General features: G+C 38.9%; 1 protein-coding gene across 1 annotated transcript in view; it reads left to right on the top strand.

Moving 5' to 3' along the window:
• CNTNAP5 (contactin associated protein family member 5) overlaps positions 1 to 26165 on the top strand; it is a 277200-nt gene that overhangs the window by 221829 nt on the left and 29206 nt on the right. Inside the window, exons 14-19 of the mRNA XM_085066882.1 lie at positions 2063 to 2219; positions 10999 to 11126; positions 11294 to 11464; positions 13545 to 13763; positions 18480 to 18719; positions 20621 to 20845. Of these exons, the coding sequence (XP_084923008.1) occupies positions 2063 to 2219; positions 10999 to 11126; positions 11294 to 11464; positions 13545 to 13763; positions 18480 to 18719; positions 20621 to 20845 (1140 nt within the window). The remainder of the gene's footprint in view (positions 1 to 2062; positions 2220 to 10998; positions 11127 to 11293; positions 11465 to 13544; positions 13764 to 18479; positions 18720 to 20620; positions 20846 to 26165) is intronic.

Here is a 26165-nt window from a genome sequence, read left to right as displayed (position 1 = left end):
CTTATAATGTTGAATGCTCTGTTTTTTAGCATTGTATTTAATTTAGTTGTAAATGACTCAAACTGTGGTGCTTCTACCACTTCCCCAGTCTGTATCATAAATCTGAATGTACATGTGTTTGCTTGATATTGCTCAATAAAACAAATAGCAACAGGTCTGAAAAAGACATCAGAAAATTACTTATTCTTAATACGTGTGAATGATTGCTTATTGCATTGTTATGTTTAAGTATATAATAACTTCTGCCAAAGGAAACTGACACAGATTGTATTTTATTAATGAACACCATTATTTGCTGTTGGCCTGAACAATTTATCTTTATCTAAATATTTTTTTCCAGAATGGGCATTTTTAAAATTAGATTAAGCACTTCTGTATAATATCTATTTCTACTCCTAGACAAATCACCCTTTTATTCAATTAACATTACTATTCCAAGATCTACCGAGTAATTTCCCAATAATATAGTATAGGACTGTTTCACTGGCTGCAGCAATCAACTTCTGCAAGAAAATCAGCTGAATAGAAAAGAAAGTATAAATGTGTTGACAATAATATGAGGCCTAAAACAAATGTGTACATTTTTGTAAGATGAATCCTTGGATGTACTTGGATTGTGTTTTTCTAATGAGTACCACTGGGTATTGGTCAAATTCGTCATGTCTTAATTGCTGGTATCATGAGAATGGAGTTGTTCTTCCTATTTTTATTTTCCTTTTTTCATGAATTTACAGTTGAGCAGTCTAAGCTTAGAAGAAAAATAAACATGAATTAATTTTGCCAAGTGATTCTAAAACTCATTTTAATTAGTCCCTTACACTCTACAGTTAACCTTGATTGCATTTCATAATTTAGACTTTCTTGCCTTGTATAATGAGAAATACTCCCTACTAATAATGTTAGTAAAGCAGAAGAATAAATTGATGCATTAGCTCTCTACATTAGCTATGCAGTTTATTTTTCCAATCTCCTTTGATCAAAAAGTCTTGATATCTCAATTTTGCTAAATTTTGCCATCTACCTGTATGTATAACTGATTACATTTCTTGATTTAAGGATTAAGGAGTCAATGAAAAAGTTATCTGAGCTGGAAGACAAAGTCAGTTTTAGAAAAATGTTAATCTGAATTTCATTACATCAGATTCTGCTTACTCTACCTGACTATTAATACTTAATGCTTGATGCATAATGGATTTAGAAATTTAAACAAAAAACTGTCTCAGTTTGTATAAATACACAGATCTTAAAGCTCCTGCAGATAGAAAATAGCTTCACAGGGATAAATTGATTCTCAAGCAGGGAAATATTTTTTCCAGCTTACATCCTACCTTTTTTAATATCTTATGGAGCTTTGCATTTACAAATTTCACCCATGGAGAACACATTAAAATTCTTAGTCCTACTCCCTGAGAAACCAATAGAAATTTTGGTTTTAGCTTTGATAGGAACTGTCTTAAATCTGTAGTACGAGATCAGTTATTGTGTTATTTCTGTAGATTTTTGTTCTTTGTATCTGACTCTTAAGGTAAGAAACCCTGATCAAGGGCTCGAGGCTCCTGCAAAATGAGTTGACACTAACAGGGGTCCTTGTCCAGTACTGTGTGGTGCAGTACAGTCTGTGCAGTGTGAGTTGTGGCAGGAGAATTGTTTTCAGTCTCCCTCAGTGATCAGATCTCCCCCCAAGTGTGACACAAAAACCACTGGACACAGCTGGTGCAGACAGCAGTGTTGGGTTCTCCATCCCAATGTCTTTGCAGCTGAAAGGTGCCAAGGTTCTCCTGAGTAACTGGCACATGAGCCCTAAGGCAAACACCTGCTTCTCAAATCAAACGGGATTACAACAGAACTGTTGCTTTCTCAACAGGTATTCCATAAAATGGAACTTGGGGCAAAGTTTGTGGTTTGTTGCTTTGCAGTTTGCATCTTTTCTTTCAATATTGTCTAACATGTCCACCTCCATTCTCTTCTTCATTCTCGGGAGAATCCAGTTTGCTTATCAAGTTCTCTTTCTCTCTCTTTTTCTCTTTTCTCTTTTTCCTCCCTCTTTTTCCCTTTCATCCAGATGGAATGCCATTTGCTTGGTGGGTTGGCCGTGCCAATGAAAAGCATCTTTACTGGGGAGGATCTCATCCGGGCATTCAACAGTGTGCATGTGGATTGGAAGAAAGTTGTCTGGATATGAGATATTTTTGCAACTGTGACGCAGATAGAGAAGAATGGTAATAATTTTAACGTGTATAGCACTGTCTATGTGAAGAGCTGGGGACAGGAAGTAGGGCAAGAAGGCTTAAATCTTTCCTGTTTCACAGTTCAGGAAGTTTTAATGGTTTGAGTATAATCAGATAAGAATGAAAATGGAACTGGATTTTGGACTTCAGATTCCATCCTAATTTCTTTTTTGAACCACAGACATCTGACTGAAGCAGGTTGCTGGGATGGGTGGTCTTCAAAAAAATCTTTCTTGTTGAATGCCAAATCCAGTAATTTTATTTGTTTAAAATTTTTATTGATTCAACTGGAGCATTGCATGAATAAAGGTTCTAGGAGCTTGGTTCATAGGTGTACACAAGAGCACAAAATTGAGGCCTAGACAGCAAAATTCATATACAGCTATACAAGAAATATCTGCTAAAAGGTCTTGTATTCTTCCTATGAAACAGTATGTGCATTAACTTTCTTTTACTTTGGATCCCAAGCCTTTTAAGTTCAATGGGAACAGTTTTTTGGCTTCCATAGGTTTTGGTTCAGTCTCTGTGGGAAGTTTTAGAGTCACAGCATGAATATTCAAAGCCTTCCTTGGGTTCTGACCTTTGTTGTGCTCTGATGCTGCATGAATTTGAGAAGGCCATCCCACAGTCTGTCATTCTCTGCATTTTCAGTGACACTCCAGCCACCCAGAGCTAGTTGGTGAACTTCCTAATTGTGCTTGAGCAGATTGAAATGCCAGATGAGTGTTGAAAGTACAGTTTGAAACACTGAACATACATGTGAAAATTGTGCTCACTCACTGTCCTTTCTAGACCACTCACTGATAGGATTTGCCATACTTTCTCTGACAAAAAGATATTTTAACCTCGAGTGGTTCAGAAATGATGAATAATGGAAGTAGACAAGAAATGTCTTGCTGTCATAGGCTGCTGTGGTTGAAATACTGTCTGAATTAGCCCTGTGAAACCTTCACTTAAAATGAGTAGAAAGGAATGGTAAGGGGTCTGGAAACATTAAAAAAAATAAAAATCAGAAATTAATTGTCACTTTAAGTGTTAGACTTTATTGGTTGCTTGATTTCCAGACAGTGTGATTATTTGCTTGGATCCTTTATATCCCTGGGGTCACTATTTGCTTTCAAAAATTATAGTTATAAGGAGATTTCTTCAGGAAGATGTTTCTGTAAATATTGGCTTATGAATGTGATTTGTATTGAATAGCCTGGCTGTGCATGTTAATCTATCTTTTCTCTAATGTTTGGTTATCAGATACTCTTTTGCCAAGGTTTGCACAGGAACCTCAGGAGCATCTGTTGTTACTGGTGCCTGGCTCTTTTCATAAACCACATTCCATTTTTCACTACTCAAGCAGAGTGGGGTGTTCTGCTGGGAAACACTGGGGTTGCAGTCTGAGACTGCAGGGCACTGCACCACTGGGTCCTACAAACCAATGCAAGGACAACTAAATGCAGTTTTAAAATATTTCAGCTGAGGTCTCAGGGAAGAAGACCTAAGCAAGTTGTGCTGTGGGTGTTTATCTCCATTTCCCCACACACACTCCCAATGATTTTGAACAAGCAGACACATTTCAAACATCTTGGACAGAGACAGAGAAGTCTCAGAAGTATTACAAATTACACATTCTATGAAAATTTATGCCAGGCTGAGGGAAAAAAACCAATTAAAGCCCACAAGAAGGAAGTCAAGGAAGCATACACTTTTATTAGATTTTGGAAAACCCTCATGGGAGAAAGATGTTGGAAATCATGCATCATTAGCTTGGCAGCTCACAGAGCTACTTGTTTCTCCTAATTCCATAATAATAATAGAATATGCTTACAAGTTTCCCCCACTAAACTGCCTACTGTTTGTTGGTTTGGGGGTTCAGTTGCTTAGGTTTTTAATCCATGAGAAATTTTTATTTTGGTAGTATTCTAAATTGGAGGTTGCCTTTATAAAAGCTAAAAAACCCCTGACCTTTATGAAGAGTTTCTAAACATAAGAAATTTCATGCCTCTTGAAGATTGCTTTTGTGTTTCCCTGCTAGAACATTGACCCCCTGATATATAACGAGCATTCGAATCTGAAACCTGCTGAGATTTGAACTGTGACTTTAACCTGCTATACATTATAGTGGAAGGAGCAAGACAGCAGTAGATGCATTTATTTGCCTCAGCATGAAATAAAATGGGTGCTGCAGAGTGGAAAACCAGGAAATCATTTTTGCTCCTTTTAGATAAATCATGCTGCTCCAAGGTAGGAACTCTCCAGAGCAGCTGGAGCATCCTCCTGAAGAGGAGTCAGGCCTAAGATTTTGCTTTGATTTGCTTTCTCTGGACTAAATCTTGATTGCAGAAGAAGTAACTAATTTCTCAGAGAAGCAAAAGAAACAATAAACAATGGAAAGCAGACCTGACAAAGTCCTGAGCCAGGTGTTTGGCAGCACACAATATGCACTTCTAGGCATGCTGACTTTTAAATTATATCTGAGCAGACAGCTGAGCCAGCTGCTATTTTTGGAGTCTTACTTGACATCCCCCTGGCCAGATGAACAGGGATGTATAATTAAGCATTCTAGATGGGGAAGGCTTTTGTATTTTTCACCTTTGTTTTTATTAAAGCGTTGTACTGATAAGTATCTTTTTCCATGTGGCTCTTCATCAGACTTTCAAACTCCACAGTATGGTGACAGCTAAATCTGTCACTGCAGGATAGTGGAGCATCTTCGTGGTATTTTCTGAGAATGGGAGATCTCTGATGAGGAAGCAGAGGAACCTGCTGCTGTACCCTTGTTATTGACCCAAGCAAGGGGTCTGAGAAGGTGTAAGACATGACTTGGCTGTAGTTAATGCATGCTTGCCAAAAAAAATAAAAGGGAGATTTCTGACTGCTGAAAGCACTTGCTAGTGGGTGGTAACACTCGTAGAAATCCAGTGGCTTTAAGCTGAAGCTAAACCTAGTTCAGAAAATGTTTTATTTTTCTTTCTTTCCATTCCCCCACACTTACAATATTTAAATGTTGGGACAAGCTGTATACCGATGAGACATACTAGTGATTGTCTTTCAAACTATATACCCAGTTTCGAACGAAGATGCATTCTTGCTTGGGGAAATGTGTTAAACTGACCTAAAGAATAAAACATTACTGAAATACAGACAGGATAGTGTTATTATGAGATCTTTTGGATCTTCTGATACCTCTCCCAGGTTGTCTTTCATCTCAAGAAAAATTCTCTTGCCTTGGCAATTAAGGTCTTGCTGTTCACCAAATCTTACATTTAAACAGGAGGAAACTCTTTCATGCTGAAGTAGCTCATGACTGTCCTGAAGTCCTTTTGCTACTTTGGTCTCTCTGTCTGGAATCCATTTTCCACTTGAAATGCAAACCCTTGACTGAAGCCAGTCATCAAACCGAGCTGTGCTGACTGTATTCACCTGGAAACCTTGTGAATTTGGAGAACTTTGCAGCTTTTTATTTTGTACAGAAAGTGAGGCATCTTTGGAACTCACTTTGTACAAGAAACTCAGGCATCTCAGCAAAGTGTGATGGACAGTGTTGATTCCAACCATTAGCTGATTGGACATCTTTTATTTCTACTCTCCAGTCTTATTATTCAAACTGGAGGAGTATTTTGTCTTCCAGAACAGCCTTCTTTGCTGGGGAAGTAAACCTTTGCATCTTGCCATTTCCAAAGTAACATGAGCTTACCTCTTTATCGTGGCTTTGGGCCACTACAAGAATAAGGAAACCACAGGATATGACAAGAAGTGGAACAAAGTAGAGAGCAGATGTTACTATTGTCAGGCCCACTTGGTCTCCCAGAGATCTAATGAGTATATCCCGCCTGGTTTGAGTAGGAGCCAAATGGAAGTGAATGAAGCCTTGCTTGAATGAGCTATATTTGTGCTAAGGTATGCCAGAGCCAGGATGCTAAAACTAGAAGGGTTGAGGAGAGCAGAGCAGAGAAACCCTGAGGAGCCCATATTTGACAGGTTTTGTTTGCTCAGCCACTATCCCACACTGCATCCATTCCCCAGGTTGCACTGTAGGCAACTCCAGAGTCCACGAGGTCATAAATGAACCCTGCCAGATGTGACCTGGCCTGGGTAGAGTTGTCTTGGATATCTGCTGTCATGACTGCATTTGTCACTAACCAAGAAGAGCTGCCTGCAGAGAGCTGACTCTAGCAGGTTCCTGAGGTGTCAAGAATCAGTTCATTGCTATAATTATATATAGTAATGAACAAATTCTGTGTCTCTAATTCAGCCAAATACAGGCACTGCATCTTGCCTTCAGCTGCTAGGTATGTCCCCTTCTGCTGATGTTTTTTACTTTATGGTAGCTGTACATTATTTTACCCAATAAAGCATTTTTAGATACAGCTCATGGGCAAGATAACAATTAAAATGTATTCATTTAGATTATTAATGTTATGTCCTGCACAGGCCTCAGAAATTTTCCTGTTGGAAGCCAGTTTCAGGGGCCCATTCCTTATGTGCTGCCTTGCCATCTGCTGATGATAATATTCTTTTCCCCAAATGTAGTACAGTATTCCTAAAATCTGTACTGAATATCTGAGCTACTGAGACACAGGTCCCACCAGAGTTTCCATTAATGTGCAAGGGAACAACATACCAATAGGGGATCATATGAGAATAAATGATATTTAATGGCACCACTGTTCTACCATCTGTTACAAAAAATATGGAAATGGCTACCTAGAGATTAGCAATTTATGATGGCTCACACTGCTAGGACATCATAGAGAGAGGGTTTGTTGAGCATGCGTTTAGTAGTAGCCAGGAAGAAGAAAAACAATTTCATAATATTATCATCAAAATAGTTATTTGTCATTTACAGGTGAGTCTGCTTCTACTACACCTTGAAGTATTCAGTTGCTGCATTATCACCTTTCGTAGCAACTTATTTTCATATTTTTTAAATTGGTCCATAAAGGGAGCATTTGTTTGATGTGTGACTTGCCTCATAGCTTATTGAGGAAATCCTTTGGGTAGATGCAGTCATTAATCTTCAGACATTGATAAACAAATGACATCCAACTGTATTTAATACCCACAAACAAAAAATTTACAGTGATTTAATTTAAAGGGCATTATTGGATTTGTTTGGTTTGGGTTTTGCTTGGGGAAAGGACAAATTGACACTATCCTTTATGCAAAGAGCTCAGAGAAACATCTGTTTGTTGAGGGTTGTTTCCACCCTCACAACATTCAGATTTTCATCTGATTTTGTGCCAAATTGAGTGCAAAATCAGGTAAGCAGGAGGTCGACATCCCAAGTTTATTAATTTGTTCATACCATTTTCTGTGAGTAGAGGACTCCTTTCAGGAAAGTGATAAAATCTGCCTTGATTTTTGTGAAATCAGGACTTAACTTACAAGGGGTGTGCCTGGTGGAAGGAGCCACAGAGTGCAATGTGAAACCCACTAAGGAAAAATAAAGTAGTGGGCTTAGCTAACCTGAGAAGCAGCTGTGGAAAAGCAAATATAATCTGGTCTTAAGTGTATGTGAACTGCTAATTTAAAGTACATATAAGTAAAAAGGAGCTCTGGGAACAAATACAAAAATAATTAATCTAAGAAGGTTTTACTTTTGCTTAAAAGACAAAATCATGTATTTGCACATCAGAGTGCAGATGCTTTTTATCAGAAAATAGCAATTTTATTTGAAAAGTGTAGTACATGGAGAGTGATCCCCAAGCCCCCTTCAGGCAAAATTTCAAATGTTTTGTCCAAACCTCAGTATATTTGTATTTTGTAGTGCCACAGCAGTGCCTCCAGGAAGTTATTGTGCAGGTACATGAAGCTCTTTTGCTCCTCTCTCAGGAATAATTGTACGTGAGAGGCTGCCATGGTGTACCACACAGAGAAGAGGAATCGTGGTAGTTTGTAAGAAATGGAGACTGAAATATATTCAACTTAAGGAATGCCAGGAATTTGAAACACTCACAGTGTCTTCCTCTCCTTTTCTGCTTTTCTTAGCTGAAATAGCCTAGGTGTTGACTTTTCACCAGAAACCTGATTTCCTACTATGAAATAATAATAATTAGCCGCAGCAATGGATATGTTGTTCCTCACACTGACACATTCCTGAAGGACAGGATGTTTTCCTGACAGGTTTTATTTCAGTGTCTGCTTGTATGAAAATACATATCATTATATGAGGGGTTTCATCCATGTGTGAGAGAATAAAATGCATAAAATGTGCTATTTGAGTTTGAAGAGAAGCTTGATTGAGTTTTCAAGGCATTAACAAAGAAGTGAAGATTTTATTAATTCTAGAATATTTTTCTCTCTCACACTTGAGCTATGCTACTACAGTTTACCTGTGACACTGGCATATAAGTAGTAAAAATTCAGTCATAAAATGAGATATAAAAGAACTCCATGCAATACAGCAGAATATCTAATAAGCAGTGCAGTTTTTAGAGATGTGGAATAGATATCTTTAAAATGTCACGATTTCATGGGTTTTGTAGATATTTTGAGTGCTAGCTGTAGAAAGATACTGATTTTTATTTTAGTGCTGATCATAGCTCGTAAAAAGACTGCACTATTTTTTAAATTTAGATGAATTTGCAGGAAACCTCCCTAAATATTTTGCAATTTTTGAAAAATTTGATTTTAAAAAAGAAAGTGCCAGCTTAGGTACTCGTGTATATTGATTATTTTATGTCACATTTCTATGCATCTTTCTGCCTTTCTTTCATTCGTTCTACCTTCTCTTCTTCCTCCCAGCCACTGGAATACTTTATTTAATTATCTTCCTAAGAAATACTCAAATAATTTCAATTTTGTCACAGCTGTTTCATAATCTGTAAAGAGTATTTACACTAACTTTCAAATATTGATCCATTAAGCGACAAGAGTGTGATACTGAGAGTCTTCCCTGAAGAGATTTGGAGACCATGTACCTTTGATTCATACATGATACCTGTACTTCTGAGTCTGTATTGAAGGCTCCCTCTGCCTTGTGCCTTGCAATTTCATCTTGCTGCACTTTGTCTGTAATTATTTGCAGACAAGAAGAAAATGTTAGTGTCTACTGGAGCAAGAAGAAAATGTTAGTGTCGAGGAGGGTACCTCTCCTTTTCCCCCGGCATTATGAGACAATTAACTGTGCTGCATGCAGTCAGAAGCAGTGAAAAATAAATGCAATGTATGCAGCCTTCATGAAAAAGATCAAAATACTCCTATTTTTGTCTAACATTAATCAGAGTAGAGCATTTAGCCAAGCAAACAGTCGAGGTTGTGTGTCAGAGCACAGCTGCAGTGTTTGTCCTGATTATTATTTCTTTGCTAGAGGTCTGCATCTCTTCCCATATCTGGAACTGTACTGAGAGGTACATTTATGGAAGTTGGCATTTCAAGCAGGATATAGGCAGGTCTGGGATCCTGCCTGGAATGTCAGACTATTTGGCAGTGATATCACTCTCACAGTGATACCTGTTTCCTGGGGCATTGTGTCTGGAAGAGCAGAGGGTATAAAGCTGGGATTGCTGGCATTTTGGCTGCATTGCTATCCCCATGTGCAGGATGTAGTCTTTCACCTGTGAGCAGACAGGTGAGTTGAGCCCAGATCCTGCACACAGCTTGCTGGGCCATGCAGAACTAGAGATCCTTTCTCCAAAACTGTTGAGGTTTAGTTCCATGAAGGATGGATGCTCTGCCATGCTTATGTGCCTGGACGTACAGCAAACCTTAACCTTGGGAAAAGGAGAAGAAAAAGTGCATCACTGTGGAGATGAGATTCAGTAGCATTCACCTCTCTATTACCAATCGATAGAGAGAGACCTCAAAAGGGCAGTTGTGCTCTGGTAAGGTCAGGGTTGGTACCTGAGGGACTCAGCTGTGTGCATGAAGTGCAGGGGGATGAATGCACATCTGCCAGAGCCAAAGCCACTCGGTTGGCTTAAGGACCTGCCATGAAGCATCACACTGCATTTTGAGGACAACTTTTTGTCCAGCTGAGTCAGAATAAAAACAAAGAAATTATCTTTTAGGAATCAATCTTTCTTTTCCTTTCTAGCAGCCGTGTGTAAGTTAGTCACAGCTGAGGAACAAACCCAGCTAAACAAACGTGAGAAGTTTGACAATGCAGTAAATCTGCCTTCAGTATTCCAGTTGCTGAACCAAAATGTCCACTGGTACGCAATGCAAAGGATTGGTTCAGTCTGAACTCACTGTGCCAATTCAGCTGTTTGTGCAGTGTGCAGGGTCAGTCGTGTCCCAGCCATCTTGAAGTTGGATCAGTAACAGTCTGGCTTCCCTGTGCTAACAGCATGCTGGATCAGGCATTGCCTGTCCCCTTCCTGCTTGGCTAAAGCATAAAGCCAGCACAAACACCCTTATCTGTCTCCAGCTAACTTTACAGAAATGCAGACTTGGACTTAGATGTGATCCACAGAAATACCTCCTGCTGAGGAAACCAAGTAGAGCCCAGTTTTTATTAATGCACATTAGTCAGCATGGCAGTGCTCTTCCTCGGCTTCATAGCTATTCTGCACAGCTGAAGCAGGTTTACAGCCCATCCCAGACAGTATCATGTATCCAAATGGTGTCTTCAGTGGTCAGTATTGCACATGAACATGGAGCATACATGGGAACATATTTATCTTTAACAGTGTGTACTTGTCATAATTCTTCCAGGTAATTCTGCAAAAGTTCTTTCATCTTTAAGTAAGCATCTTTTAAATATTGCCTTGCATGAGGAATGCTGAGGCCTTTGTCTGTGGTTAATGTCTCCTTCTGTTTGTGTATCAAAATCCAGGACAAATGATACCGGCCTCCTTGCTTACAAAGACCATTTGCCTGTAACTCAGATTGTGATCACTGACACAAACCGATCAAATTCTGAGGCTGCTTGGAAAATCGGCCCTTTGCGTTGCTATGGAGACAGTGAGTACTAGCTCTTCTCAATTTCCATAGGTACTGAATGTTCCTTTTTTGTTGTTGTCTTTTTTTATAAAAAAATCTATTTCTCTGATGAAAGGTGGCTTTCCACATGCAGCTTGCAGCTGCTGTCCTGTGCCAATTAACTATAGAGAAGGGCGTTGTGTTTGCAGGGCAGTTCTGGAATGCTGCTTCCTTCAACACCGAGGCTTCCTACCTGCACTTCCCCACGCTCCACGCCGAGGTCAGCGCGGACATCTCCTTCTTCTTCAAAACCACCGCCGTATCCGGGGTGTTCTTGGAAAACCTTGGGATTAAAGACTTCATACGGATTGAAATAAACTGTAAGTTTCACTGCTCAGAAATCTTGGTGTATTTGCCCAGTTTGACAGATGCAGAGAACTGGGAAGGATGTATTTTCTGGTGTTTTGAGATGGCTTGAGGTACCTGGAGATGATAAGATGGAGACATAAAAACTCATTTATCTAGACTTACCTGCTTCTCCTGTCAGAGTTTCCCTGTGTAGACTTGGTCATTACATTTAATCTTGTTATGACTAGGTTTATTTTTCTTAAACAAGTGTATGAATTTATTTTTTCAACACTGATACTTATTTTTTTTTCCTCTTTAGAGAAAAAACTGCTGGTTAGATGTACCTATAGGCTGTAATTTTAGTTGAAAGTTGAAAAATTTAATGCAACCATTCTGATGGTTACTTTTATTTCCCTATCAGTAACATACCCAGTGGGATGCAGCCCTAGTGTTTCAGAGGAACTCAGTGTGTATGGTGCAGCTATGAAGTGAGAGTTTATGAAGGCCAGGACACTAATGTGAGATAAGTTAGTCACAGTTGTAATGGATCTTGAGTACTTCAAAATCTATTAAGTGAGTGCAGTGTGACTGCTACTCAGTGTATAAGGAAAATAGCAGGGAATTTAATTAGTGAGATTTTGCCTTGCTTCTGTTGTGATGGCTTCAAATATTTATTAGTGATAAAAGAGTACAGAGGCTTGACATGAAATATGACATGTGTATTCCAAATTCTGTCAAGCTTAGGGAAAACAAACTAAGTGCTATGCATTTGATAATATGCTTATAATAACCCCAAAATAAAATTTAATAAAACAGGGCCCCAAGGCCCTTCGATTCATTAAACCAATGGTAAATGTCATGGTGCATTATCACAAGGTAATGAGGTGTGATTTACTGTTAATTACACATCAAGGTCCAATTTGGTTATACTTCAATGTACTGCATTTTATTCTATTCTCAGGGATATAGAAGTAAAAGTGGCATCAAATATAACAAATACTGTAAACTAAAAGGATTGTTCAGTGAAAGCTTCTGAATTTGCGTTACGTCTGTACTCCTAGAGAAAGGAGTAATTTAAAAGTTTGGGAAAAATCTTTTAGACTTAGACTTCTCATCAGTAGTTTGTTGTTGTGCTTCTTGCTGCCAGATGGAATTTGCAGCCTAAAGGCCTTTTATCAAGGAAGCTCCACCGAGCAGCCTCTTCAAAGGGAAACGACTTTTTAGCAGATGCAGGGGCTCAGAATAGATCTTTGTCTATCCCTATGGAGCATTTCCTATCTTAACTATCTAAGAAACACCTTCCAAAACCAGACCTATCCAGTTTTTTGGGCTTGAAATAACAAGGTTTTTATGAGTTTTCAGTCTGCAACCTTCTGACTGTGTGACCTGTGGACCTGGTTCTTGGCCTTCCTAGTGCATTTAGCATTTTAGGAAGTGGAAAATAATCAGTAGCAAGAATGTTAAAAATTTCTAGCCCCTTTCAGGCTTCCAGCAGAGCAAGGTGGACTCCTTTACGTGGCTTTTGTTTTTCAATTATTGCCCTGTTTCTAGGAGCCTTATAATCTCTAGATGTGTGTTACATATATGTCCTTTAGTTTAGGATCACCAGTTAACTAGTTTTGCTCATCTATTTTTTCATTCATCTTGGGTCAGACTTAGGCAAGAAAATGCTTGTAGGATTCTCACATGCAGCCAAGTTATGTAATTGTTAAGTACTTGCATTTTTTAAGATACAGTTGGAATGACCTTCGTCCTTTCTCCCATCTTAGCATTATTTGTCCAAAATCTTTTGGGACCATTGTGTGACTTTTGTGCAGCATTTGGCACTTTAACTTCAAAAAGAAAAGTGCCTTTTCCAGAGCACTGTAATTGTTATAACAAAAAAAGTTGGGTACCCACAACCAAGCGTAATCACAGCAGAGATCAAACAGTGAGGCTGCAGGCTTAAATTTATGTATAAGCTGCTGTGTAGGAGATGGGAGGTAAATGATGCTCTACTATTTGCTGACATAAAAGTTAATGGACCCTATATTTATATAAGATTCCTTGATGTCAAAACCACGATTTAATTCAGACCTTCACTTTGTCTTCACATCTGTTTATCTATTCCAGCCCCCAAGGAGATCACCTTCTCCATAGATGTTGGGAATGGCCCCACAGAAGCCACTGTGCAGTCCCCCACACCTCTGAATGACAACCAGTGGCACTACGTCCGGGCAGAGAGGAACCTCAAGCAAACCTCTCTGCAGGTGGACAACCTCCCCAAGAAGGTCCTGGAGGCACCAGCTGAGGGACATTTCCGCCTGCAGCTCAACAGCCAGTTATTTGTAGGTATGGACTGTCTAAGGGTTCCTGTAGATATCAGCAGTATTTCCATGTCCATACCTTGTCTCACCGTTGAGCTTGCATGTGGTGGCTTGGTTTTGCTTTCTCTTCTTCTGCTCCTGCATAGGCAACATGAAGGAAACCCAAACAGCTGCCTTTACACTCAGCACTAACCATAGTTTAACCATGCTATACTTAATGGTATTTTTGGGGTCAAAGTTTTGAAATGTATTTATTGCCAAAGAGTTGGTAGTATTTCTTCTTGTGCTGCACTACCTGTGTAAATTGCTTTAAAAAATGTGACTTCTCTCTTTAGGCATATGTAAAAGTCACAAGTTTGTCATACAAGTTTCTGGGGCAAAGCCTGGTGACCTTAAACTTAAAAGCCTGTTCCTTCAAGCATGCCTACCAAAATCCTCGTTTGACTAGAGAGTCCATGTGTGAGAGAAGTATGAACACAATCAATGCAAATACAGTTGTTTTACCTGAAAGTGATTTTTTAAGGGAGAAAAAAAATTGCAAGAGGAAAAAAATCTCTGCATATATTTTGTTTACTTATCACCCTTGCACAGGAAACCTGGATTGGGACTAGTTTGTATTTGCTAATATGATAATGGATTACTAAGGGAATTCTCTCTTTTCTGTATTCAAATGCTGTCTTTCTGAGTAATCTGCTCAGTGGTGGAGTGAGTTGTAACTATTCTTATGCAGGGCCATTCAGGTTAGTTCTGATTCCTTCCTCAAAACAGATTCTCTTACTTAGCTGAAATGCTGTAGCAAACCTCAATATGTCAATGCATTTTAATAAAGTTTACTTGTATATTCATACCCTTATACTTAAGTAGCTTTTGGGGTATTTAGTTGAGCTTTTTATTGTGTATGTGTGCAGTAATTACTGTGCTCTGAATGTAAAGAAATAATCTGTTAATAAATAGATATGGCTGCATCCATGTCAGGAGTCCTTCCCACACAGCTGTTGATTTATACCCTAAATGATCTCTGCTAGACTCAGCTGGAGAGGAGCTCACTGAAGAACTCACAGAAGGGAGGCTTAAGATTGTCACAGTGCAAGGTTTCTGTTTTCTGGTATGAAGCATGCTGCTAATCACTTGTTTTTCAAATATTACTTTGTTCCTGAGAACATATTCTGCAGGAGGCCAGGCCTGGAGGCAGCAGGCTTGGGCTGCCAGACACCTTAGAAACATCAGAGAAATTTAGCCAACATACTGTTTCCAGTTAGGAAAATTAGAGATTTAGTGACTGAATAGACTTTTGCAATTTTTCAGTTGTTTCTTTCTAAATGTGATGGGACTAAATATGATGGGTTTATCATAGGTCAAGCTATGCTTTAAGGAACAGGTTGGACCAGTTGATTCCAGCAGTCACTTCCAACTGATTGTACTCTGAATGTATTGAGTGTTTACAGTAAACTCTAGGGCAGAGGTATTTATTTTAGCCAAGAAGTGAAAAGTTCTCACTGTGAAATAAATATATTACATTCTGTTGTTCATCCACACTTTTACAGAACCATGAACAAAAGGGACAGAAAAACAAATGGGTTTGGGAGTGCTTTTTCAGCCCTTAACTCTGACATATTGAAGGCCAAAATTATTTGTGACTCGCTAAGTTTTCCTAAGAGCTGTCATAAGAGTTGGAAACCTGGGCAGCCTCCTTATTCTGGCACTATTTGTCCCTGGGTGCTCCAGGGAAAGGTGGCAGAAGTCCAGCAATACACAGATGTGACACAGTTTGTCTCTACTGAAAGTCTCATTCCAATCTCTAATAAAAAGCTACTGATTTAATACCTCAATCATGCAGAGAGAATTTTAACCCATCTGAAAAATAAATGTATGAACACCATTGTAAAAAGGAAAGAAGCAGCAGCACATGATATTACTCCCTACTCCCCCTATAATCCACAACATATTTGTCTCTGCAGCATTCTGCATATTGACAGTGATTAAGGGGTTTCCAGCCTTAATGACTCTGTGTGGCAAGCTTCTCAGATATCTCTGTGTGTGTGAAGTGGAAGAGAGGAATGATTTTGCATTGCCACTACACTCAAACAAGCTTGGATTTTAATGCAGCCTAAAGGAGTTAGAAAACCATTTCTCACTTTCTTTTAGTGGGTCTTGGGAATCTAATTGCTTCCGGCTCCATTATAATCCTCAGCCAGAGCATGGGTATCCTTGCACCTGGCCCGGTTTCTTCTGCTAATTTGAGAAAAGTACAGCAGAAGGAGCACACCCCAAAAAAATGTGCAGGCTAGGTAATATCAACTGCACCAAACTGTCCAGTAATGAGCCAATTCAGCAAATCCCTTGCTTAGAAGGGGCAGGCAAAAGCCATTTCCTCTCAATGGACAGTCGTTTTCAGCACTCAAAATGTGTGACCTAGTTTTGTGTAGTGCAGCTGTCCCTGTGGTCCTGGAGTAGTTGTGTCATTATCTCCTCTTGTGGCATGGTCTGAGATGAAGCTCTTCACCTACTGGTGAAGGCATGAGCATAACACTCCATCATGGGAGAGGGAAAGACTTTCCTCGCAGATCCCTTTGGGAACAGGGTTTGAACTCAGACCTTTAACATCAGAGAAGCAAAACAAGAAATCCTGAGAAATTAATCTGAAGTACAAAACTTTGGTCAAAAGTTTTTGTGCTATTTGCTTGGTACATTTTGGAAATTAGCAAAGGGAAGCATTTGGGTTCCTGGTTTTGCCTTGGAAGCAAGTGAGCAAGGAATGAGTCCTTGGGTGAATCTCCTCTCTCTGTTGTAGACAGTAGACAGTCCAAAGGCAACATAACCCAGAGAAAGTCACAATCTGAGAAACTTTCTCCGGAGACAGAGAGAAGGAATGATAGAAAAAGCAGGGGTTTGTTTACTGTTGGTTTTAAAAGCTTTTATGAACACCTGGAAATATTTTAGAGGCCAAGAGGAGGAATTAATGCCTAACTCTTTGTGTATCCTGTATGCTTTCAGCTTGGGACTAAAAAGTGTAGTGCAATAAATATGAAATCCATAGAACAGTTAGCAATAGTTTTTACTCATTTTTTTATATGTTACAGCTGGGATTTGTATGTGTGCAGAGAAGAGGCAAGGAAACTGTCATTCATCATCATAATATTTGTGATGGCCTCCAGTGCCATTCAAAAGAAAAGAGAGTAACCAGTAGCCTTAAAGGGAGAAATCCCATTTCTACTTACATGGACTTTACTGAATATTCTGTATGTCTGGTTTTGTTTTGGAGCAAAATCACTAAACAAAAGGATTTTGTGTGCAGTGCAGAAAATGCAGAAGGCCTGGTTCTTGTCCTCAGAGAGCCTTTAAAATAAGTGAGCTAACATTTGCTCACCTGAAAAAAATAGCTGGCTAAAGAGGAAAGTGAAAAAAGTTATTACTCTGAGATAGACATCATCAAATGAGCACGAAATAAATATGTCTCACACATACTATCTATAGTTCAATTATTCTAATTCAGATCCGGTATTTCTGCTATTAGTGTTCCAGAAAGAAAAGTATGACAGAATGGTGTAGTAGAACACTATGCCTTGAGTGAGGTTGCTTTTCAGACTGTCACTGCATTCACTTTAGTTTGCAGAAGTCTCACTTTAATTAATTTAGGGAAAAAAACAAATGCTCTTCTGCAAGGGCTTATCAAGTGATGTAATCTCTTAAGTCATACGCTTTGAAATAGAGCCAACTTCTACAGAAGAATAATAACTTCTTTCATACTACTTTTGCAGAAGAATCACCAATAAAGCTAGCTTTTAAAAGTCTGCAAATGCTGATAACTCCTGAACCAGAATTAGATTTCCTAACAGCAATCAAAATTGCAGTATCTTCAAAAGCAAAACATTGGCAGCTGCCAAAAAAAACCCCAAAAAAACCTATGATAAGAAAAATGGTTATATTTTCATAGAGAATTTCAACAATCATCATTATTATGATCCTCAGAGATTACCTCTTGTGGAAAAAGTGCCTTCATTGTAACACAGTTAGCAGTTTCATTTCTCAGATATGGAGCTAGTTGGCTTCAGAGACTGAAGAGACTGAACTGCCCTCTTGCATACAGGCCTGGTCTTCAGGAAGAAATGCAATTATGTTTAACCATTGTAATAAATAACACATCTGTGAAGTGAACTCGTGTTGCAGGCCTACAACAACCATTTACATGTAACACATCAGGCTGGGCAATCATGCATAAATTCGGACTCAAGTCATCTCCCTTCAGCCAGCAGGCCTGGTGCTGAACTTGATTCATCCCTGCTATCTGGACTCATCAGCATGTGTGACTCCCCTGCTGTTGGGATTAAGGTGTTATTTGTACTAAGGCAACAAATAGAAAAAAACCAACAAAACCCCAACATTTTTTGGTTTTTGTTTCTCATGTATTAGGTGATACACAGACATATGATAAAGAAGCTAATCTCTCTGCCAAATGAATTTGCAGTTGCAATGCCAAACAGGGAAGTAGATAAGCCAAAAAAAGAGAAGAATGACAAAAAGAAAGTGTCACATACAACTTTCTAGTCCTTTCATAAAAATAGAGAGAGACCTTTATTTTCTAGGGCTGTCCATCTGTCATCTTTTGCCACTGTATGCATTTATATATAATTTTTTTTTTAGACTTTTAGATTCATATTTGTACTTTAGGATTGAACTTCATGGCTTTGGTAGCTGTGCAGACCCACCAATGAGTGCATGTCTGTTTTTCTCTCTTTTTCAGGGGGAACAGCTTCCAGACAGAAGGGCTTTTTGGGATGCATTCGATCTCTGCATTTAAATGGACAGAAGCTTGACCTCGAGGAGAGAGCTAAAATGACACCTGGTGTTAAACCTGGATGTCCAGGACATTGCAGCAGTTATGGGAACCTGTGCCATAATGGAGGAAAATGTGTGGAGAAGTATAATGGTTACTTCTGTGATTGTACCAACTCAGCCTATGAAGGACCATTCTGCAAGGAAGGTAGGCAGCAAGCTTTGATCCCAGGACTACAGTGGTTTGTGCAATAACACTGAATTACAGCACCGTTTCACCCATGTCAGCTTGGTGTCCCCATGCTGCAGGATGTTCTGTTATCAGCTGTCCCTTCAGTGTTATAAAGTGTTTATCTTAGCAGGCTCTAAGACCTCCTGTTGTTGATTTCAGAAATTAAAATGGTGTTAGTTGTACTAGTCAAGTTTAAAACTACATCCCACTATGATTCCTGTATTCCATTTCGTATAACTATCCCCAGACATTAGGAAATATGGCTGAAATTTTTCAAAACAGGTGTTTGCCCATGTCTGAATGTTTAGTTTGCACGTTTTTTAAACTTCATCTTATTCTGCTCACCTTAGCAAATCCTTGAGAGCTTTTCTTTACAAAGTTTTAGAGTGTTGATGTGACAAAAAGAAGTAGCCTTTTTATGATTTTTTTGCCATTCCAGTGACAACCCATCCAAATGTTAAGAAATTTTTAAAATAAGCATGAAGCATTCAGGAGAAAACTCGATTTGCATGGTTCAGTCTTTAGTGAATGTGTCCTCACTGAACCTTTCTGGTGGCTTATAGATGTTGTCAACACCAGAAAAAAAGCAGGGCAAATAAAGAACATCTAATTTAGACAGCAAGCTTTTTGGAACTAACAGAAGCCTTGTTCAGTGAGAGCAAGGTGCAATGTGAATTTTTAATTTCCATGGCTGCCCCCCACCTCACAAATGTGACAGATTTGCTAAGTGGGCTGCATCATCTGCTGGTGTAGATTGGCTTCGTTGTTGTCTTGGTTTGAGAATGGTATTCTCCAATTTTGTGTTTCCACTGCAACCTCTCCAAACCATGCACTGCTCACTCACTCTCCTCTCCCCTTCTGCCTCCCCCTCTGCCACACAAAAGGAAGAGATCACAACTGAGATAAGAACAATTTACTGGAAACAGCAATGAGATTAAAAAACCAAACAGTAACAGCAACAGTAGGGAATACAAGAAAGAGGCAAACAGTTCACACCTCCCTCCACCACACTAGGCTGGCCCAGAAGAGAACCCTTCCCCCATTCTCCAAAAATGATGTGAGCTGGTGTAGAATAAACTCCAGGTCCTAGCCATGCCCCACCCTGGCTACTGCAAAAATTAACCTTGTTCTGGCCAGAACCAGGACAGTTTTACTGCAACCCATGGAACTATGCTCACTTACACAAGCTGAGGATTTGGCACAAGTGCTGCAACAGACATCTCAAATGCCCACACAGTGTCTCATGAGGAGATGCTGTTGTAAAGGTGATGCTGCTTTACTGGAGAGTCACCATCCTGACTTCACTAAAAAACCCGTTCTGTTATCCTGACTATGTCATTCACGGTCAGACTGTGTAGTGTTTAATGAAAACAGAAGCATGAGTTCCCAGGATCTGAGATGTTGTAGATGTTTCCCTTCATCTGATGCTCCCAAAGACAGCTTCCCCTACTGGCTGTCTTTGGTCAATGCGTTGCTTTAATAATGAATTTCTTCAAAAGGAGACTTGAAAGAACAAATATCTTGTCTTCACTGGGGGGGAAGACAGAGAATATTACTTTATGTGTCAGTTGTTGGAAGGTGGTGGACAAAGCATTATTTGTCTGACAGACATTGGGGCTGTTCCATCTTCTGGAGTTCTGATTCCAGCACTAAAACTACTGAATTTTTGTCTCCATACACTGCTTTTCCCTGTGCCAGACAAACAATCTGTAATGAAGGAGACACTGCTTATACAAATGAAGGAAGGATTTGTCAGCTGGATCAGGGGTGTTTTGCAGTGTTCTTCTTCTGAGGCAGTCAGTTCTAGTCCATTCCTGCCTGGGAGATCTGAAAATGCAGTAGCTGAAATGATTCCTTTGGTTTATATATGCTTTCAGAGGTTTCTGCATTATTTGAGGCTGGCACTTCTGTTACCTATACTTTCCAAGAGCCTTACCCTGTCACAAAGAATGCAAGCACCTCAAGCTCTGCCATTTATGTGGATGCTGTCATGTCCAAGGAGAATATTGCATTCAGCTTTCTCACGACACACACTCCAAGCCTTCTGCTGTACATCAACACCTACTTTCATGAATATTTGGCTGTGATTCTGTCCAAGAATGGTAAGTAGTCTTGACTTGCTAGCAAAGGGAGACCAATGTAACTCTGTGAAGTTTTTTGGGGGTTTTTTGTTTGTTTTTAGGTTTTTTTGTTTGTTTTTTTGGTTTTTTTGTCAATTTGTTTTTTTTGTCTTGTGGGAGAATAGTATAGAATTCTGCACTGATTTAAGTTCATTTCTACATCTGCTAGTTTATCAACTTCATGGTGTTCAGTTCATGATAATGGCCATCACTCTTGTTTACGTCCCTTTATTTGGCATTCAGTGCTACACTTGCCTATTCCGTCTTTGAGTAATCATGTTGTTGGGGCTTAAAATGTGTTTTGACTTCCATTTGGCAAGACTGTACAATAGTAATTCCTTGCTATTTATTCCACACTGAGATCCATTAGGCTGCCAATAGGGGAATGGGAAATACTATGTATGTACAAGAGCACTTGGTACAGAAATATATTGTAATTTTATCTTTTGCATTCTGTCTTGGCGCATGTATTGCTCCTCTCTGGATTGTTTCTATGGAATATAGCCAGTGTGTGCAAATACTGAAGCCAGAATATGTTGAAGTTTTCCAGGCTTACTGACCAATATATGAGATGTAAATCCATTTCCTGTTTAAAGATGCTTTATGTGGGTACTTTTTGAAAATGTGTAAAGATTTTAGGGGCATAGACCCTTGTGTTCTGAGTAAAACTCTGGCTCCTCAGTCTATGCAGTACTTTCAGAAAACTCACTCCAGACAAACATCATCTTAGACAAATGGGGAAATTTTAATTTTTCAAGATTTATTAGCCCTGGAGCACTGGAAGTGATGAATAAGCATATTGGTGAGTCAGTAACCTGTGGCAGAACAATACAAAGTTAATGTTATGTGGTTGAATATGTTGATTTGCCCAAATGACCCAGAACATTCCGAAGCCCTGAAAATCCCAAAATAACTAAGCTTTCAAGTACAAAAAAAAAAAAAAAAAGTTTTATTCTTGATATGGAGTTTGCAGTAGTTTATCTCTTGGTTATGTCATGTGGATAGCATTGAGGCTGGCATGGGATGAGTATCCTAATCCCTTGGAGAGGCAAACGGACTTGTAGCTGCCTGAACCAATCTACTCCAAGTGAAGCTGCAGCAAGGAGGTAGTACTACTGAGTGATCCTAACCCACTCCTGTCCAGTCCAAGATTTCTATCTCTATTTTGCTGTTGTAGACAAGTGTTTATGATTTTCAGATATATGAATATTCTAGTGTGTGGCTCCAGGGTGATGGAGGTTAGCTCCTGCTGAGGTGAAACCTTGGAATCTGCTTTTCAGTTACACTCAGGTCTCTTGATGCCACTCAGGCAATTGGAAATAGCCCTGAAGTTAATGACAATGTAATATCCATTTAAATCACCTTTATTGCTGCCAGAGTAGTCTAAAATGACCTTAGAAACATGAGTCAATTGACTTTTATTGATGGAATACACTATAAGCAAGCTATAATTGTGAAGCTCTGGAAGGGGGTCTGTAATAGTGCTTGGGGAAGGGGTTGGGATCAAGACATCAGGATGTCTTGTAGCAGCTCAGCAGGAGCAGAGCTTGTGAAAATGAAAATGACCTTTCATTCTGTCAGCTGCAGCATCTGCAGATCTCAGCTTTGGCTCAGATGAAGACAGGCACTCCCAGTATGTGTGGAAATTAGGTGGAGCAGATCTCAGCACAGTCAGACAGCACAAACAATGGTGCTTTTCTGAGATCTGCACCTCTTTTTATTCAGTTGTAACACGGTGGTAGCAGTTGTTTCGGGGGTTGGTGAGATGCCAGGCTCCAAAATTCTGGACTATCAAGTGGAACACTATATGCAAAGAATGATTAAGATAACTAGCTGACCTTTGTTAACTCCTACAAATCTCCTTCAGGATTAGTCAGTGCATGCTCTCTGTGATATTTTTTCAAGACAGTCATTTCAATCATGTATATTCTCTGTCTTTGTCCCAAATGGAATAATTCGTTAAATTTCATGTCCTTTTACTTTTTAGTCTTGTTGGAATTGAAATTATTCCAATGAAAATAATGTTCAGATATGTTACTCTTTCTTCCTCCAAGAGGTTTATGCTTGCCATAAAGTTACTGGACTATGAATATCAATGTCCTTTGTAGCATTAAAAGTGAGTGTGATTCCTTCTCTCTTATTGGCTCACTTTCAAGAAATCTTGCTGAGTGTGACAGTGTATAGTAGGACATAAGCAGGTCTCTGCTGGATAACTGATTGGTTAAATAAAGGTTAGGCTCCTGGAGAAATGGGAATGGGCATTCTCACTTAGGAGGTGAGCAGTAATACTCTTTACCATAATCCCAAGTCCCTTTCCACTCGTTAAAAATCTATATTGGAACAGTCTATGTATAATTTGATACTTCAGGTTTTGTAACAATTTGTGAAGCTACTACTCATGTATTCTGTTATTCCTCTTTTCTATTATCCACAAAATAACTAGGCGAATTATTAGTTAATAAAAGTGGTGATGAGAAGAATGTTTCTCCTACTTCTGACTTCTCATGTTAAATATTTGACATTGAAGAAGTGAAACTGCTTGCAAGGATTATTCATAGTCAGAGTATACTAAAAGGGCTTTGATCAATTGGCTCATGTCCTCTGTCAATTGGCAGTTTATAGGTAGGGTTTCAAAGGCTGATGTTTTTAAAGATGACTTAGGGATTCTTTCCTCCATTAGTTAATACTGATGCTTTGAAATCATATGTGTGCTTTTGAAAATTGTATGCATATAAGAGCATCTTCCTTTCCTCTCCAATCTTTCATGGATTTTTTAATTACACCTACCTATATATGTGTATGTGTTGTATACATATATATGTATGGGTGTGATTACATATACATATACATATACATACAAACACATATATATAGATGGGTATGTATGTAAAGCTCATGTAGTGCCATTGGTCCCAATCTAAGAAATTAGCAGTACTGTAATGATTGGCATTTTTAATATCTCTTTATGTAGAAATTTCAAATTATACTGCCTGTTACTAAGCTACAGAAAATGGATAAACATCTTTAATTAGTCTTCTCAGTGTGTCAATCCACAGAAATTACCCACATCATAGGAAGATACTACCAAGAAAAAAATATTTTTTTCTTTCCCAGGCTAGCTTTTCACTGTAATTTTTGCATTTACATGATTTCACAAAGTTACCAGTACCTTTGTAATATTATCTTTGCCTTGCTCCCTAAAGACTGTAAATGATAGGAGAGAAAAACATTAAAAGAGAAAATTTAGAAATAAACTGTGTTTCTCCTTTCTTCATTTGTCCTTCCCACCTGCAAGTAATCAAATGTGATATGAATATGGTGAAATATATTGTCTAGAAAATGTTTTTACAAGTCTTTGATTCCAAGTTTTGTTGGCTTTCTCCGTGGAAACAATATGATGGCTAATCTAGAAAAACAGCAGATAGCTAGCATCAAAGAAGAGAGATAGAATCTCAAACTATGCTAGAGTGATTGAAAAAGTACCTGTATTTATTATCTAATCTCATAAGAAATTAAACTATTTGAGTCCTTTTTCTTTCTTTTTCTACCTTTCCATCATCTATTGCCATCACACTGAGCTTTCTCCATTTCTTTTGGAAAGCAAGACTGATTTTGCCGAGGAAAGATTAAAGACAAGGAAAAAGGCACAGTTAAAAACAGCAGTACAAATGAAAACATCTGGAGTAATTCTTATATTAGGTCTCTGATACTCAGCATACAGTGGCAGGACTTATACCAGCTCCACTTCCCTGACCTATAAAGTCTCGAAATCAGCTGATATTTGAAGTGAATAGTGAAGTGATATTTGAAGTGAAATCACAATGTGTAACAAAGGTAAAATGAGTTAACACTCTTAAAAAAAAGCAAATATTGTCAGTGAGAAGGTACTGATTTTTTTTTTTTATAAACACATAATCTCCTGTAATCTCCTCCTCTCTCTAAGTCAGAGCCTTTCTGCTGAAAGCATGTTAATTCACGTTATTGTTTTTGCCTTCAATTCTGTTAAGCTGCATCCCCAACAACCAAAGCGTTTCTCACTCAGTGGTAAAGAGATGCAAAAAATCCAGTTCAGTCTTTGAGGCAAGGCATCTTTTGATCCTGTTCACACTGTACACTGAAATTTAATGGGTCAAAACTAAACCAGGGGAAATAGGACTTGGGTGGATTTGGGGGGCCGATTCTTCTGGTTCTTCTTCCTTACTCCCTTGTGGGTTGTAGTTTTGGGACACTAAATAACTTCTCAGAAAGACCTTCTCATCTACACTATTGCTCATGCAGTTCTCTTCTATTTTGAGAACACCTCGTGCCTTACAGACTTGCAGCAGGCATTGAACAGCCTGCACAGCTTATGTGACTGAAGTGGAAAATGGTGCCAAGGTTCAGGTGTAGTTACTTTTAACAGATCAGGAGCAGGAAAGAAAGTCATGTTGGAAAGTATGGGAGACAGCTTTGTGGAGGAGACAAGCAACTGTGAGTGACTGAGGATTGTTCCCAGTCTTGCACTGGTTCACAGCCATTATGTGGCAGATAGATATGTCTTCTAAATATAATGTCAAGCAATTGTTGCAGTTGGCCCTTGAAATCTTATGTTTTTTACTGAGTGAGGGGCCAGTGACAGTTTGATCAGTAATGATGAATGTAAAAGAAATTTTCCCCAGTTGCTTTAAATGGGAAGCTGGATTTAGTACCATGAGTAGAAAGCATTGGGGTGGCAGGAGATCTATTAGCTTGTTTATCTAAAGAGAGAAACTTCTATGGTTAGAAATCACACTGGTCACTTAGATGTTTCTCTCCTGTAAGCACACTTCACAGAAAACAGGAATGCTGATTAGAGTTTTCACTTCAAATCCAGCACTAAAAAGTCTTTGAGAAAAGAGGTGGACTTGGCTCCCAAAACGAAACTTTTTAATGTTTGTGTTAGAATATGGAACTTTAAATCTCTAAGTGTGCAAAACTAACTTGAAAGAAGAAACAACCACAACATTCAGCCAAGGACTCTGGCAGATCTCTATCTCTGCTTTCCAAGAGGAGAGAACGGAAAGATCTGTCTCATTAGCTGAATTCATAGACATGTTTGTACTCATGAAGATTATTTTGCCATACTGGAGGGTCAAAGAGATGTTCTGGAGACCCACAAAGGAAAACAAGGGAACTGTAATTGGATTATGTAGAGCAGGAAAGGTTGAACAGGCAGTTAATAATTGATCTGTGCTCTGGCTGTGTACAGACTGACTTTGAACTTGCTGCTGCCTGGCATAAAATTCCAGACCGCTGGCTGGAGATAATCAGCTGGGAAGAAAGA

Source organism: Lichenostomus cassidix, chromosome 7 (assembly GCF_008360975.1).
Source record: "Lichenostomus cassidix isolate B80296 chromosome 7, HeHo_3.0, whole genome shotgun sequence".
NCBI lineage: Eukaryota > Metazoa > Chordata > Aves > Passeriformes > Meliphagidae > Lichenostomus > Lichenostomus cassidix.
Note: the sequence above shows the minus strand (reverse complement) of the source record. Positions and strands in the feature narration are given on the sequence as shown.